Source organism: Vidua macroura, chromosome 1 (assembly GCF_024509145.1).
Source record: "Vidua macroura isolate BioBank_ID:100142 chromosome 1, ASM2450914v1, whole genome shotgun sequence".
Lineage (NCBI taxonomy): Eukaryota > Metazoa > Chordata > Aves > Passeriformes > Viduidae > Vidua > Vidua macroura.
In genome coordinates this window covers 135,118,022-135,134,652 of record NC_071571.1, presented here as the reverse complement: position 1 = coordinate 135,134,652, position 16,631 = coordinate 135,118,022, and the positions used below count along the sequence as shown (strand labels likewise).

At 34.4% G+C, this 16,631-nt stretch overlaps 1 protein-coding gene across 1 annotated transcript in view; it reads right to left on the bottom strand.

The window, feature by feature from the left end:
• ZFPM2 (zinc finger protein, FOG family member 2) overlaps nucleotides 1-16,631 on the bottom strand; it is a 308,446-nt gene that overhangs the window by 228,587 nt on the left and 63,228 nt on the right. Inside the window, exon 3 of the mRNA XM_053994830.1 lies at nucleotides 6,491-6,592. Coding sequence (XP_053850805.1) covers nucleotides 6,491-6,592 — 102 coding nt within the window. The remainder of the gene's footprint in view (nucleotides 1-6,490; nucleotides 6,593-16,631) is intronic.

The following is a 16,631-nucleotide window of genomic DNA, read 5'->3' as shown; positions in this document are numbered from 1 at the left end:
CTTAGGACTAGTTTAAAAAGAAAGATAGAAAGGAAAAAAAAAAAAAAAAAAAAAAAAAAAAAAGAAAAAGAAAATAAGAAAAGAAAAAGAAAAAAAGAAGTAAAAAGGAGGGGGAGGGGATGGCTATCATTAATGTCTATTTCCATCTTGCAGTGGTCTACCAACCATTCCACTCTATATTATACAGCTTTGCTTTGTAACCCAAACTTTTTATAGTATTACTAAATACTGCAGAGTAAACTCAACAATCAATACATATTTGCAATGATTCTTACGAATCATTACAGGAAATCTATACAGAAAAGCATTTCAAACTACCTTTTATAGCAGGTAAAAATGTGAATCTGGCATGCCCAATGTTCACTACAATTTTCTGATCTACAACTCACTAAAGCAATACACCATAATTCACATGAAAGCCTGTTTTTATGTTTTATTAAATATTAACAGCAGCATAGCTCAATGTAACATCATTTTGAAGTGCTATTTTATTTCCACCATTTTTCTTAAAATTTCTAATACATTTTAGGAAAAACACCGACCTGTAAGAATAATTCAAGGAAACTATAATGTGCTATATTTAACTATCCTTAGTTCTTTTTACAACAGTTCGATACATGTGTACCAGTGATGATGAGTCTGCTGAAATGAGTAACATGAGTTGCAACTTCATTCTGATTTAGTACTGCCAATAGCAGAAATCCTGCTGATTTACTGGAGGCAGAATTTTACACATGGAAAATGTTCCCTTTATGTGGAGATGAAGGCAAACAATACATGAAAAAAAAATCACCATGAACTGCCAATAAGAGTTTTAGGCCTTTCACACTGCGTGGCAGGGGTTTTTTCATTTGGGTTTTTTTTTAACATTTTGGAAATGTGGATAAATCACATTTTCTCACATTCTAAGCAGAATTCAGGTACAATTCAAAAGAACTTCTGAGACTGACTTTCAAGCTATCTACTTGACAAAATCAGCACATTCTAAAAGAAAGTCATGCACCCTTATGACTATATAAGTAAGAGCTCACATAAGGAATAAGGACAATCTATTGTAGTGCACGTGAATTAAGAAGAAAGAGATCCAATTCTTCCTTAGAACCAAGAGTTTTCTGAATGGCATTAATTTCACCTTTGGGAATGCCCTATATTTAGTTCCTCGACTGGTAACAATGTTTCTCTGTCTTGAAAGCCACATACAACTTCACTAATGGCTGAAGCACTAATTTTTTTTGGAATCGCAGGAAGTCAGAAGAGTGGAGTGCATGGGATGGTGCACTGGACTTGGAAAACCTTTTTGGCTTAGTCAGTACTATAAAATTGTGTCCCATCTGCCAGCAGGGAAAAAATGTTCCCTTGCACATTACAGAATTGGTATATGTTGTCTTCAACTCTGTTGTTGTTTTTTTTTATCACCACAGAGTAATTGAAAATTACAGAATAGAGAAAAGCACAAAGAAGTTATCATTCTTAACATAGTTTAATTAAACAGTTACAGAAGAAATAAAAATTGGGAATAGATTATATGAGGCCTGCTTGCATTTATTCATTATAAATGCACCCAAGTAGTACAATATTTATAAAAGCACTAGATTGTACACTCATTTATTAATTGCGTTTTAGTTACAAGGAACTATCATGGTCAGTCAGTCTAATTTCTGCCCTAGTGAAATCTATCTCATTTTAAAAGTGCAGTGTTTGCCACAGTACTTGATCATGTTCTTTAGGAAAGTATCTCATCCTGAATGCAAATATTTCTAATGACAGATAAGTGACTTTTCATAAAATGTTTCAATAATGACTTTTTAAGCACTAAAATCCATTCTTTGTGTCTGAAACTTTGGAGCTTCAACATCCATTTAATCCTCTGATACTTTGCTAGAAAGAGGTTCCCATTGTTATCAGATTTTCACTCTGAATTTCAAGTAGTTTGCAATCAGATTGCCCTTTAATATAACTTTAATATATCTTTGATAAAACAAATAGGGAAAGGACCTAGACTTTTCCGTAATACCAGTCTTTTCAACTTTCTAGTGGCTCTTCTCTAAACCTGTTACAAACTTTAACATCATTCTTGAAGTGTGACCACAGGACACAGAACCCTGTTTCAGCATCAAACAAGACTGCTGACCAGACAAGCAAAGTAATCTGACAAGCCAAACATACCCTCTAGCCATAACCCTCTCTTTGGGCTCAACCCAAAGAGTTGAGCTCTTCAACTGAAGAAGCTGAATTTTAAGACTTCACTGAAGTTCACTGAATTTTAAGACTTTTTCAGAGACCCTGCTTTCTGATGCTCCTACAGGTCTTTTAAACTGTAACAATTCTATGGAAATATTTACTTACCTTCTCATAAGCTCATAACTTTAATTACTCTGAAACCAAAATATTTCTGCAGTAACATGGCAAGTTATTCAGGTCTGCCAATAGCAATATCTACCCATTATTCAGCATTTCTTTAAATTTACAACATACTGCAAAAAACTAAATATACTTTAGCTCACATTACATATTATATTGGTTTTAGAGGACTTATTTTTTTCTATAAAAAATAGAAATACAGATTGGCATTTTTATTAACCCCCTTCTTAATAAAAGCATCTTACAGTACTTATCCCCTTATTTCCAGTGGGACCACTGCCATGTGGACAGGTCTGTCACTACCCACACCAACTTTTACTGGTTTTGAACACATTTGAGAAATCATGTCAAAGCTTTTTCGGAACTGAAGGTGATACCTAGAGCTGGGTCAGCAAGCTCCTAAAAAAAGTTAAATTCAAGCCATCAGACTGCTTAAATTAACTAGTACAGAAGTACAGTCATCGCATACAGTCAAATAGGCTTTCCAGCACAAATGTTTTAAGCAGACTAGAAATAATTACTTTCTTACCTGTCCCCTCTAACAATTGAGTCATGACTTACAATAGATCAATACCAATTTTCTAATTACTTTTTCTTACCACATTTTAAAATGTCTTTTTACTGTTATTAATGAAGCTACTGATAGATCTGATAGATTTTTAGGTTTTTTTTTTTCCTTTCCTCTTTTTTTTTTTTTATCCTTTTAGCCTCATATTATAGTTCCTAGCATCTGGTTACATCCACTTGAATTCTTCTGGGTTTTTTTTTTAATTATCTTCTAGGCAATATCAATATTGCCTTCACTTTTATTATAGCTTTTAGAAAGTCTACAAATTGTTCTTAAACTCTTTCAAGTTATAATTCATACTTCTGAATTCAAACCTTTTCTCCTTTTTGATAGAGTTCATATTTCCTGTCTCTTACAATGACAAGTATGGTGGACTGAACTTTTATCCATGACAGCAATCACGACCACTGAATAATGGTAAACAAGCATTCATTTCCAAATCTGTAAACAATTTATCTTTCAAGATGTCACTGAATATATCGTTTCCTTATATTTGGCTTAACAATATTTTAATTGAGGTGTCTGGTATCTAAAATTTTCAGAGATTTTAAGGAAGTTGTGTTATGGAATCATGAAACATACATTCAGAAGAAACCAGAATGATCATATTCTTTAATATGATGGATGATCTGTAGAACCCATGTAGGAGATCTTTCTGTTTGTTATGTCTTAAAGCACTGCCTTCACATGCACTGACATCCCAACAATACAAAGCTGCAGAACTATGTAACTCCATGTACCAAGGCAAACAGCAGACATAAGACCATGAAATAACCTCTGCTTTCACATTTAAAAACTAAGTCTTTTTACATAAAATATATTTAAACCCAGTCTTGCTGTTCTTGCTTTCTATTCCTTGGACTTTTGCTGTTGGCTGTTACAGAAAAAGGATCAGGCCCTTCACTGTGTGTTAATATACAGTCTACTGACTTAAGTTTCCATTATTTCAGAGCAGTTTCACTGAACAGGAATTTTTAAAAGTTGAAGAAAATAACAGTCAAAACTGAGGGTAGTTGAAACACATTCAGGTAACCCTCTAAGTGTCTACACAGAGTAGAAATTCCATGATGGTCAATGAAGGTCACAAGAGTCTAATCTGAAATAGTGCTTCAGCAGAAATTCTTTGAAGCTACAGCACATTTTAGATTTTTTTTTCAAAAACTTTTCTAATTACAAAGACTTAAGAATGCATGTGAAGCCCTTAACAATGCAAATTTTCAAACAAAATAAAACTCTAATGCCAGAAGATTAATTTTTCAGTTCCTGACAAGTACTGGCTCTGAAAGTCACACTATGTTCCCTTAGTGCTAAAAAAAGATGTAAAATATTAAAATAACAAAACCACTCTATATTTATATAAATTCCTGAGTTGTCACAGTTCACATTATCACTTGACAGCAACTTGTATCATGCAGAACACAGTTGTTGGATCCTGAGAGGCTCCACCTCTCAGAGATGGAACTTTCCTTACCAGAGAAGCTAAGGAGACCAGAGGCAGCTCAGATAATAAAGAATGTATCATCATCTGCCCTTTGAGGCTGTGCCTTTACTGACAGTTGGTAAATTTGCTGAATCAAAGTTTTTGATGGCTCTGTTTGTGCTGCACTAAAATATGTTCCTAAAAAAGTAAAATATTTCATGCTTTGTTGTTCTGTTTTTTTCCAAAAACCTTGAAGGCGTTACCTTTGTACTGCATGGTTGAAAATGATCTTCTGTTGATTGCTTCTTCTTCCATGTCAATAGTAACCAACTTCATTTCATGTGTGATGAAGAGTATGGGATGTGGTATATAGCCATTTCTTTTTTCATATGTATTATACCTTTGTAAAAACCAGTATTTAAATAAAATATAGATGCTGATACATCGATATCAGGTGGTCATCAGTTTTCAGAACTCAAAAGAAATTTTCCCACATTCAGCTTTGATTTCCATCTTATCCTATGTCAAAGCTATCAATAAATATTACACGAAATACACTCATCCTACTGTTTAACTGATTTTTTTCCCAACAAAATGAAAATATCTCCTTTTACTCCACAGTGCCAGAAAAGATCTCAGAAACTTCTGAATAGGGTAGCAAATATAAAAAGCAGTAACAGGCCACAAAATGCACATTCAACTATGCTGAAATACACAAAAACATGCAACAAAATATTACAAATTTCAGATAGACTTCATTTATAATGAAATTCAAAACAAATCCTATGATAAATACTGACAGCCTTTAAATCTGCTATGCAGCTAGAAAAGGCCACTCTGCTACTTCCACAATATAATTTGCATTATATTACATGTACAGTAGTGTGATACTAAACCTTATTTTCATCTAACACCATTAGTGCTTTATATAGAATATCAAGTTCTTTGTGTATTATCATGAAAAACATTTTAAATTATATCATAATAATTAGATATACTATGTCTTCATTTTTGTTTGCATTGTATTTTCCAGCTACTGGTTTCAGAAAATTGCCATTAGTTTTGTTCTTCTCTTCATGAAGAGCATACAGTAATTTGCAAAATCAAGCAAGGATGAAAATGTGACTGAAATATAGGAATTTTTCTAATGAAATATTATTATTGCATTATAAATTATTGATAGAATGGTTCTGGAACTCTCTTCTGATGTGCTCATCCTTTTGAGGGAAAATTTCCATAAGAGATACAGCTATTGCTAGAGCGTGTTTGGCTTCAGATCCACATTTTGCAACACTTTTATTAAATTATGGTCAATATAATGGATTTTTAAGGCCTATTCCCAAGTCCATGCCCATGAAAACACTGCATTCAACTGCAGAATTGCCTAATTGAGAAATACAATTTACCCCTTTGCCTTAGGTACTTTGACAGTACAAGAGAGGTTTTACATATTTATATTGAACAGATACTTGAAAGTATTGTCATATTACCATTACATCTTAGCAATGTTATGCTTGCACCATCTTCACTTACATAGCAGAAAATGTTACCTTGAATTACTGTTTTAATGTGAAGTTCTAACGCTCCATTGACTGCAGTCTGAGTTTCTCTTTCCACTGAAACCAATGATCAGGTGTGTTAAATGATTTCTATCAGGCTCAAACAGGTAAAAAAAGCTCCTTGAAAACGTTAGTAGACATCATACCTATTTGTTAAGCTAAACATGTTGCTAAATGTTGGCACAGAGCTTGAGAAGAGACCAAAGCATCTGTGTGGTCTTCTGACCCCAGAAAACAGAGTAGAAGTGCTTCTCCCTTAATTCAATCATGGAAGAAAGAACTTACTGAGAAATTTTAATCCTAAAATTCTGAGCAGCAAGAAAATTTTCCATTACATCAAACAAGTACATAAGACATTTTATGTTTAACAATTTTCAAAACAGTGTAACAAAAGCCATTTTTTTAACACAAGAATGTCATCTTAGTACTTACCTGTCAATATCTTGGAACACAAAGGATGATAAAAGAGACAGTCCCTTAAAAATAAATGCAAAGCACAACAATCTACTAAAATAATGAAATTAACAAATATTGAAGTTTAGTTCAAAATATTTCTCTTGGCTTTCAGTTGTTTCTCCCTACCTGGCCCATCCCAATCTTCAGTCTCCACAGCAAGCTGCCCTGGTTTCTCTGACCTTGCATCACCATCAGATTCTGCTGCCTCCTGGATGCCTCCTTCACTGCCTGAAAAACCATCAAAAAATACAGTATTGATATATTCCATTAGTGACTTTAAAGCAAAGTTCCTGTAATATCCAAACAACTGCTTACATGCCTAAGTGAAAAGTTATGCATCTCTATAAACAGAAAATGAAAAAAAAATATTAGACATGTTAAACATTTGTGAGTTCCCACTGACTCAAAAAAAGCCCTGAGCATTCAGTACTTCCAGTTCCATGGAGAGAAAATAATGGAAAATAGTGTTTACTCCATGTGATTAAAAAACAGAATCACAACGTGCACTTAATTCTGTAAAACAAAGCACATAAAGTCACTGAGTCTGCATGTACAAAGGAGAGAAAGAAATCAGCTCGTGACCTCCCTGGAACATCTGCTTTCAGTTATGGGTTTTCTTGAATTGACACCTGAATGTTTCTTATGCGCTGCAAATAAATGGCACTCAGAACAAAAATATGGTCCACTAAACATTTTACTTTTTCACAAAACTAGTGAAAAGCTAATCCATGGTATTTCAGCATTTAAGGAATTTGCCCTTAAAGTCATAAAATACCAGCAGGTCCCTAACATACTTTTTTCCCTATCAAGCTTTACTTAAAGAAATGCTACATTTCTGATGAATTTCTCGATTTTCACCATTCAGAAGTACCTGAAAATGTCTGTCTGCCTTCTGCTACTACCCACAACAAGGTCATATACAGGACACACAGAAAATTATGATAAGATTAAATTTTTACAGATGACCATTTAATTTTTATTTGAGGAACTGCTTGTTGAAAGGGCAGTTATTTCAGGTAAACAAATACACTAGGTAAGTTCCATGACAAAATACTTTGAAATAGCTTCTGTGAAAACTACATTGAAGATGAGGGGTTCAGGTATTAACACAAAACACTCTGGCCATAGTAACACATCTCTAAAGGTTTTTCCAGGTTTGGATTTTACTAATTTGTAGATTATTTTTTTTTTAATACGAACCTATCCAAGAAACTCATGCATGGAAAGACACTAAGAAGAACTGAAAGAAAACAAAATCTACAAAATTAACTACTTCAGTCAAATAGGACTGATTATGGTTTAATTTTTTTATCAAACTTGAAGGACACTTGTTAAAAAATGATCTCCCACAAAAAGTAACCGCACTAGAAAAACAAATACTGTGTATTTTACGAACTGCAAAATCAGACCTTTTTTTGATTTAACAACAGGAGACCAAAGAAGGAGCAAAAAGAACAGCAATTAAGCAGTAACTTGGAATTTTTTCCCCACTCATGATAACAAAAGCTTTAATTAGCAACATAGGTAAAGAAATGTGATTACAACAAACTATGCCAGATCCCCATACGTTATCACTGGAGCTATATTTATACCAGATAAGATTGTGACCCAGAGTTTTCAAGTACATGATTATATACAAACACTATAAAGTATTAACTTCACATGCACATGTAACGTCTCATAACAACACATTCTTCCTTGCATTCATAGAACACAATTTTTCAAATATGAAGTCTAAAAGGCTGATAAACTACTGCTCACACAAACACAATACTATAATCACTCCAGAGTTTGATTACAAAACTATAGTTCAGTGAACTTGTGGTACTAAAAACATAGTCCAGAATATTCATATGCACTTGTAGTGTGTAAAATAAAACTTGAATACAACACAAATATCTAGTATAATTTTTGTGTTAAATTGACGGAATAATGGTAGCCAGGCATTTGAAGTTCATATGCTTCAGTTCAATCTGAAGTTATCTTTCAGAAGAAAGTCCTAATATACTCATTTGCTGAAAAAGCTATCAAGTTTCTGCTAAGCAGTTTTAGCAATTATTTGTTTTGAGCAACTAAGCCTATTTTGAATTAGCATTTGTATAGTTACTTTGTAGTAATCAGACCTCTGCTTCCTTTGGGTGGACTGAAGAACCTATTCGACAACTTTACCTTGATTTTTCTATATTCATAGCAACTTAAAGCAGCAAAAATTTGTGTTTCAGTGGAGACACAAAAGAAATTTTTCCTAAGTTCAGACCTGGCATGATCAATGCCAGTTTTCTTGAAAATGTTGGAAAGCAATTCACAGCAAGGGCAATTCTTGTTTTCCAGTTCAAGACTGGAAATATAACCAACACTGACAGTTCTTAGAATGTTCTTTGTATAGAATGCAAATGTGTTTCTTCTACTGTATATAACAGATCTGTATGTACTAAATCAGGACAATAACACCAAAATCTAGAAATAGCAATTCTTTTAGACAGAAAAGAAGCACAGATAATTGGACAATTGAACCTCCAAAATACTAAGTTCTTCCAGGCTATAATATATGCCAACCTGGTGTTAGATTGCACATTTCAGCAATATAATTTGCAATTGCAAAATTTCAGAACATAAACAATGAAACTATTAGCATTAAAAGAGGACAAAGTTAAGTGAAAAGATTGGGCTGAAAAGTAAAAGGACAGAACGACAGCTAAGGTACAAAAACTATAGTACACAGCAATTAAGCATCTGGGAGATGAGGAAAAATCTGAAAATGTATGTTAGTAGATGACTTAAATTTCCATTAACTTGCTTTTCCAGTGTTTCATGAAGTACAGTGTTACATGGTTTTCACAGTCAAATTTTAACAAATTAATGCATGTCTTGTGCAAATAGAGTAGATAATATGTGTAGAATTTACATTAAGGAAAACTTTGCTTTGCATCTAAAAGTATTCTCAATTATTTTCATTGATATTTTCTATTATTCCCAACTGCCAAGTGCATGCATTACACACCTGAAATATCACCACACTGATTTCTCCTGTTCCCTCAAGCTACTCCAATCTGCTAGTGAAACCAACAAATGGTACATTTCTGTCAATTTCCAAATCCACCAGGGAGTGAAGTCTATCCCAGGCTCAATTGAGCATCAATGTCAGATTGAAATGTGCAACCAAGACAATCCATTTGGTGCTGGAGACACTGCAACTTTAAAGACCCAAAAGGAGGCTTAGCAGAAGAGCTGATAACAAAGCACATCTCCCAAGCATTTTTTCTTTTCTTTCCCCATACTTAAAGCTATTTTAGGAGCTAACATTTGTTTAACACAAAGGAGTTTATTTCCTTTCAGAATTTATTTTCTTTCCATTGTTTACTCTTTCTGTTCAGTCACTGACTACTTTTCAGTCTCTCAATAAGTCTATTTTTTATATTTATTTTCCAACTGATTACATTTTTCTTCAATTTACAGGTGTAGACATTTAACTGGATCCAAGACATTAATTATTTATTTCTTCCAAGTCCAGTCAAATACACTTTGCCTATATATTCTACCCATTTGCTACTAACTTGTTGATTCCTTTCTAATCCCATTATTTTGGGGTTTCTCACACTCTTTTTTTACTTTGCTGCTCAATTACACTTTGTAATTAAGTTAAAGGATAAATAACTTTTTCCCATCAACACCAAAGAGTGGTGTAAGTACTCTCAAATGAACCAAAACGTGCTTCTGTTTAAGCAGGTTTAAGCAGTTGCTTCTTAGCAACCAAGCCTGGTAAGCGAATTCTGTCCTTTAAATGACCATTGCATGAAAAAATACTTCTATGAGTAAGCACATATAATACCATAAACTATGTTCAGTCATGAGTCAAGTAAATCTACTGGAATTTCCACTACTTCGGTATTTAAGTTTCACTTTTGGCAGAACTCATCACCTCTAACCTTAGATGCCTGAAAGTTAAGCTAGTCCAGACTACTTACATAGACACTTCTATAGGCAGGGAAGAAAGAAACCTCCTGAGTGATTTATCCTATTCTAGGATGCCTGAGATATGAGACCCCTCTTGGTGTCTGAGAGAGCTGAAATGAATCATCCTCTTAAACACACAGCTTAGACTAGGAACCTATCTTTAGTCAGCTAAAGTTGGGGGAAACAAATCTCTGACTTATGCTGAAATGCTGAATACACAAAATACTGCTTAACCAAGAGGGAACAAAACCCCGTCTTATTCAAATAACTTCAATATGTAACATGGATAGAATTTTCATCTTGACCTTCATCTTGACAGCATTCAAAAACAGCTCAAGTTTTTTTTTAATGTGGTTTAAATAGCCTAATGTTTATCTAATAGACAATTCACTGTAATTCAAGGTGGTAAAGTTGGTCAGGAAATCTGAATACTGTAAAAAGAGACATATTACCAGAAGCATGAGAGAGAGAACTCCAACTTCTCTGACAACGCTGACAAGTAGGAAAAGAGACTTGAATATTAACAAGTAATTTCACTTTAATCTTTTTAACAAATTAAAGACTTCCCAATTTGTACTTAATCAGCTTGTACCACAAGTAGTTGTGGTATTTTATAGAAGCACATGGGTTAGCAGTTCTTCTCAATCCTGCTGTTTTAATCCATGTTGTTCCTATCAGTATTAGGCTCTTACAGAAGTCTTGTACAATATAACTATTGAACTTTCTTGACTAGGAAGGTTATAGCAGCTGTTAGGCACTCTATAATGTATTTTGCAATCAGCTAAATCAACAAAGTATTTTTAACAATGAACAGTTCAGAACTGACAGGTCTACTTTCTTCTTTGCAACTGCTTATCACGGCATAGATATCATGTATGTTTACCAGGTGCTTCCTATAGTTAGGATACCTTCACAGGAGCCGCTCACAAAAGATAAGGTCATAAAAGAGATGAAAAATGTGCAAGCTTCATACACTCATGGTTTTATCATCAGACAAAATAGCTTTGGGTGAAGGACTGTACCAGTCACAAAAAGCACACAGCAGCTTCTATTAGAGTGAGAGAACAATACAAGTTAGAAATTCAGTTTGTTTTCCCTCTTCCTGGCAGCATAAATAAAAACTTAAATTGTTAACATCCTCATACAGCTGTTCAGAGTGAAACATCACTTCTCAATTATAATAAATCAGTTCAGAAAAAAATTGCTGCAAAGCCTGTAGCACTCTGTATTGCCAAAAGAGAAAATAGACACAATGCGAAGACTTGGGGAGTCACTCACTGTAGACTTTGATTTGACATAACCTCATGGATGGTGACAGACCAGTGTGACTGGCTGTGAAGGGGGAGGAGGCCTGCTCCTTTCTGCCAAAGTCTACAGTGGCAGTTAATTCTAGATCCAACCAAACAAGGATTCTGAGACTATACATACGAACTAGATGCCAGAGCTTCAGAAACTATAGATCAGCAATCAAAAACTGCCCTTTGTTATTTGCCTTATCTCAATGCCCGCAACCAGTAACAGAGCTTACACACACTGATAATCCTGCTCTTGAATCCTAAGAAACACACTGTAAGCTGAGGATTGTTGCCAGGAACCGAACCTCTCTTCAAAAGTCATACTCAGTAACTTTGAAATAAACCATATACAACTTAAAATACAAATACTTAATTCATTCAATGTAATATACTTTTTAGCAGCACACACTATTAAGAATACCAATGACATCTAATAGGCCTTAACTAACCTTCTTGTGTATTATCTCTTTTTAAAGTATTCTATGTATATATTTAACTATAATTGTAGTGGCAATACAGGTTTCTGCAGATATAAATCATTCTGGTTATAAAATAATGAAAAAAAATATATATACGCTTTCGGAATGGTAATAGAACTGTGAGAATAAAAACACAAAAAATATGGGAGGGATGTTTCCACACTTTGTCATATTTGCCAAATGATACCAGGACAAGATAAACAACTACAGTGGGTACAGTGCCATGCAAATGGGTTTACTCTACAAGCCTTGCAAAGACAGAGAAATACAGAGAGGAAGAAATCTGGTGCTGTTACTACCAGTTATCAATTCATCTGGTACATATCAGAAATAATTTCAGTGAAGTCCATAAAAATTAACTGAGACACCCTACTCGACAAATACAGAAAGTATGAGCAAAATCTGGCCCTCAGATGATCGATTTGGTAACATACCTGAAAGAAACCAGCACTTGAACAAGCTAACCTACAGCATTTTATTTCAGATTATATTAATCTCCTCAATACTTTGCTTCTTTGCAAGCAATTATTGTTTTCTGTCATGCTGATTAACAATCATAATTTCTCCTGGGATAAACCTCATTTGAAATAACTGTATGCTTCCATTTGCCCTAAGCACTCCTAGAATTATTTGTCCAGCAAGTCTCAGAAACAGTGCATTGTCTCTTTCCCTAATTTTTTTGATCAGTCTGTGAATATTCAAGTGTTGGCAAGTGCCCACATATGTGCAAGCCTTTAGCTCTCCAAAACAGTGGTATGAAACTATTTTGGTTCCTATTAAAATCACCATTTTGTTTAATGAAATGACATCTTGACACATTACATTTCAGCACAGTGATCATGTTAAAAAGCAGTGTCAATTATTTCTAACCATTTCAGCTACAGCACTTTTCTCCTGGGATAAGACACTGCTGTGCAGCACATTCATCGAGACTGAGTCTGGCCTTCCTCTTTCTCTACATGTTTGATATGTTCTCATTATCACCACTATTTGCTTTTGAAGTCCTTTCAAGACAAGGATCACTCATTCAAATGTATTTCCTGCAGAACAGTAAAAGTGTTCTCTAAATTGTATTCCTGACTTTCTTTTTATTAATGGATTTAATATATATATATGTATATATGTGTATGTATATACATATTTATATATATTCTAATTTTTAGGGAGAAACTCTAAACATCCGTACTACAAATGAGCATAATTCAGAAACACTGGCTACTCAAGAGCTTCTATCAATTGAAAAAAAAAGCAAAAAAAGTCTCACATCTTTTCAATCTTTCCCTATTAAAACTTCAAATACAAGAACTCTATTAGACATATACAAGTGCTAGCCTGGGGTTCAAGCTACATAGCTCTAAGCACTTGATTAGAAAAGCAGCAGAAGCATATTTTAAAAGATATTTACATGCCACAAATAAAGACTGTTGCTTAATAAAATTTTCAAAAATCATTTCAATGGAAATCAACAATCTATGAGATTCTAGACCAGCCTGCAGCAGAACAGAGAGATTACTTCGGAGGAATTCTAACAAGTTTCCAATTCTAAGTTTGAAGGCTCTTCTGCACGTTCGTATTTCAATTTAATTATATAAGAATTCTGTTCCATCCCTACTGTAGAAATATTCAATCTCCTGTAAGAATTCTTCATCCAACCAAGAACACCTCATTTTATACTTTGCAGCTGGAATCATTATCATATATGAATCCAGTTTCTATGTGACTTCCACGCATCATACGCATCCACGCACACATAAATAGTAGCAATAGGTACCTGTTCCTACACAGTGAAATCTTAATTTACTTTGTTGAAAACAACTGGATGTTTTTATTTGAAATAATCAACCCTTCAGATGGTTCAATATCAAAAGCAGCCAATTCCCTATCACTACAGGTCTGTTCCCACATACATGTTATATTACACATAATAAACCAATCTAGGCTTCTGTGAGTCAAACCCAAGAAAAAGACTTAGCAGTCAAAAATTCGTGCTTCATTTTCTCTTTCCAGCAATAATATTTGTCTTATCAATATTTATCCAATGATGACATAATTGTGGCATTTGCTTTAGTTATTTTTACTGATCCTTTCAGTTAAATTACTGCAAATATACCCATATAGTACAAAACCTGAGAGTGAGTCTGCTTTTTGGGCCTCAGTTGACAAGAACTTTTTCAGCCATGTTTTAGAATTCTTCAAACATATTCAAAATTTTTTTGTCAGGGCCACCAAGTAAGACAAGAAAGAGACAAAATGGACCTTCATTATAAACAAAATTAGAAACAGATGTACAGTACACCTGAACTAAGAACATGTGGTGAAATTTGTCATTTGTGCATCCCATATTTTAAAGAAGATTACCCTTAATAATTTGCAATTCATATTCTGTCAAATTTGACCTCAAATTTAAGTCAATCCAAGTTTTGTGACTTTATAGAAAGAGGACATTACACTACTTGTTGTAACCAAATAATCCCTTCGTGAATTATATCCCTCACTGAGATAGAATTCAGAATTTCATTGTTCTTAAGAAAACCAAAATGTGCTGACTGAAAAGGCTGGAGTTGCTTTGATAAACTGCTTAAAGTTGAGTAAGCTGTTTAAGTGTTCCTTGCACTTTTTAATTCTGTTCAGTTAAAATAATGTTTTCTATTTGGCTCTGTATTTATTTCTTGAAAAATAGCTTTCTAGTTTCTTCTTGAGATATAATTTTCTGCTTCATGACCAATTATTCAATGCCTTGATTAGAAGAAGGGTTAGCTTGTTTAACTTAGGTCAAATTTTTACCCAACTAAAGTTGATGCTAATACCTGCATATGTTTATTCAGGACTGAACATATAGCCTGACACATTTAAATATGGGTTAGCAGTAAATAAAAAAAAAAAAAGTACAGAATAGAAAAGCTTGCACTTTTGGTTTTGGAAGCCCTTACATGCTCTCTAGTGAATAGTGAAAAAAAAAGAAAAAAAGAAATCACTTCAATCTTTTCAGATATCTCTTTTCCCTTCTAGAAAGAAAACAGGTGGTCCTCTGAGCTCCAGTAGCAGGAAAGAATGAGAAACCATAAGAGGTAAAGCACAAGGCAAGTGCTGATGTTCAGATGAAAAATATCCTCTTTCACCCTGTTAGGATCCAGTCTAATTCTGACTTAGCCATATTCAAAGGCTGTTATCAGAGAAGCTCCTTTTTTCTTTGTCCATATTTAGCATCTGACAAAAAGTATGGAAGATCAGAATCATAGAATTGTCAGGGCTGGAAGGGACCTTTAAGATCATCAGGTCCAGCTGTCCACCAGCACTGTCACTGTAACCCCTAAACCCCATCATCCAGAGCCAGATCCAGACACCTCTTGAACACCTCCAGGGGTGGTGACTCCACCACCTCCCTGGGCAATCTATTCCAGTGCCTCACCACCCTAATACCTATCAGTGAAAAATGTTTTTCTAACATGTTTTCCTAATCTTCTCCCCTGTCTCAGTTTAAGGCCATTTTCTCTCATCCTCTCACTGCAGGCATGGCAGAAAAGACTGAACCCCACCTCACTACAGCCTCCTGTCAGGTACTTGTAGAGAGTGAAGAGATCCTCTGGCCTCATCTTCTACAGTTGTTTCAGCTGAATGTCATACGGATAAACACAAAGGAACCCTTACTCTGGGGAATATGAGAATCCAACAGTGTCACAAATATGCAGACAAGTCAGTAAAAGGTAACTACTGAATTCTTGGAAGGAGTAGTGGTGTGAGTTCTTATGCATATTCTAGTTATCCTAGGACATGAAAATAGATACATGCCCTCTTCTGTCTCTGATTACCAAAAAGAATCCTTCATTTGGTCAGAAAGTCTACATAAATAAAATACAATTAATTAAAATAATCTAAAAAATTTAAAGGAATATGAGCTGCAGCAGAACAGAAGTATTGCCAGGGAAAGATAATGTCAGGCATAGGGAGGGGGGTGGTGTCTGGTGCCAAGCAAAGCCGAGGGCTGTGCAATCACCTCTATCAGTGCTCTATCAGTGTCTACACTCCAGCCAAATCCAGAGAAAACAAGGAGTCAAAGATTCAGGTCAATAAGCTTATAGGCGATTTGCACAAACTGCTCCTGCAGCAAGGTAAAAAACAAAGTCATATTGGCTTTTCTTTTTTATTCCTTCTCTTTGAACTCCTTGGTCCAAACACACCCTCAAAATGTCAGTGTTATATGCGAGAATTTAAAGAGCTGAGCTTCTAAATCCCGTTAAGAAATAAGAACAAAGTTGCCTGTAAAGATCTCCTTATTGAGCTCAAAGTGATTATGGTATAGCTGCCTCCTGCTGATCCTACTTTTGCTATAGCAAAAGTGGAAGAAATTTGTCATGAAATCCATTACTGAAAAAGAAAAAAAAAATATTGATTAAAACGTTCCTGGTTAAAAAAATGGGGAGAAAAAAAAGAAAAGAAAGCCTAAATCTACTGTTTGATCCAGAAGCAGAAAATAGCAAGCACATTGTTAGTCACTACATGTGTAACATGAAAGAAGCAAGGAATATTTACACAGTTGCA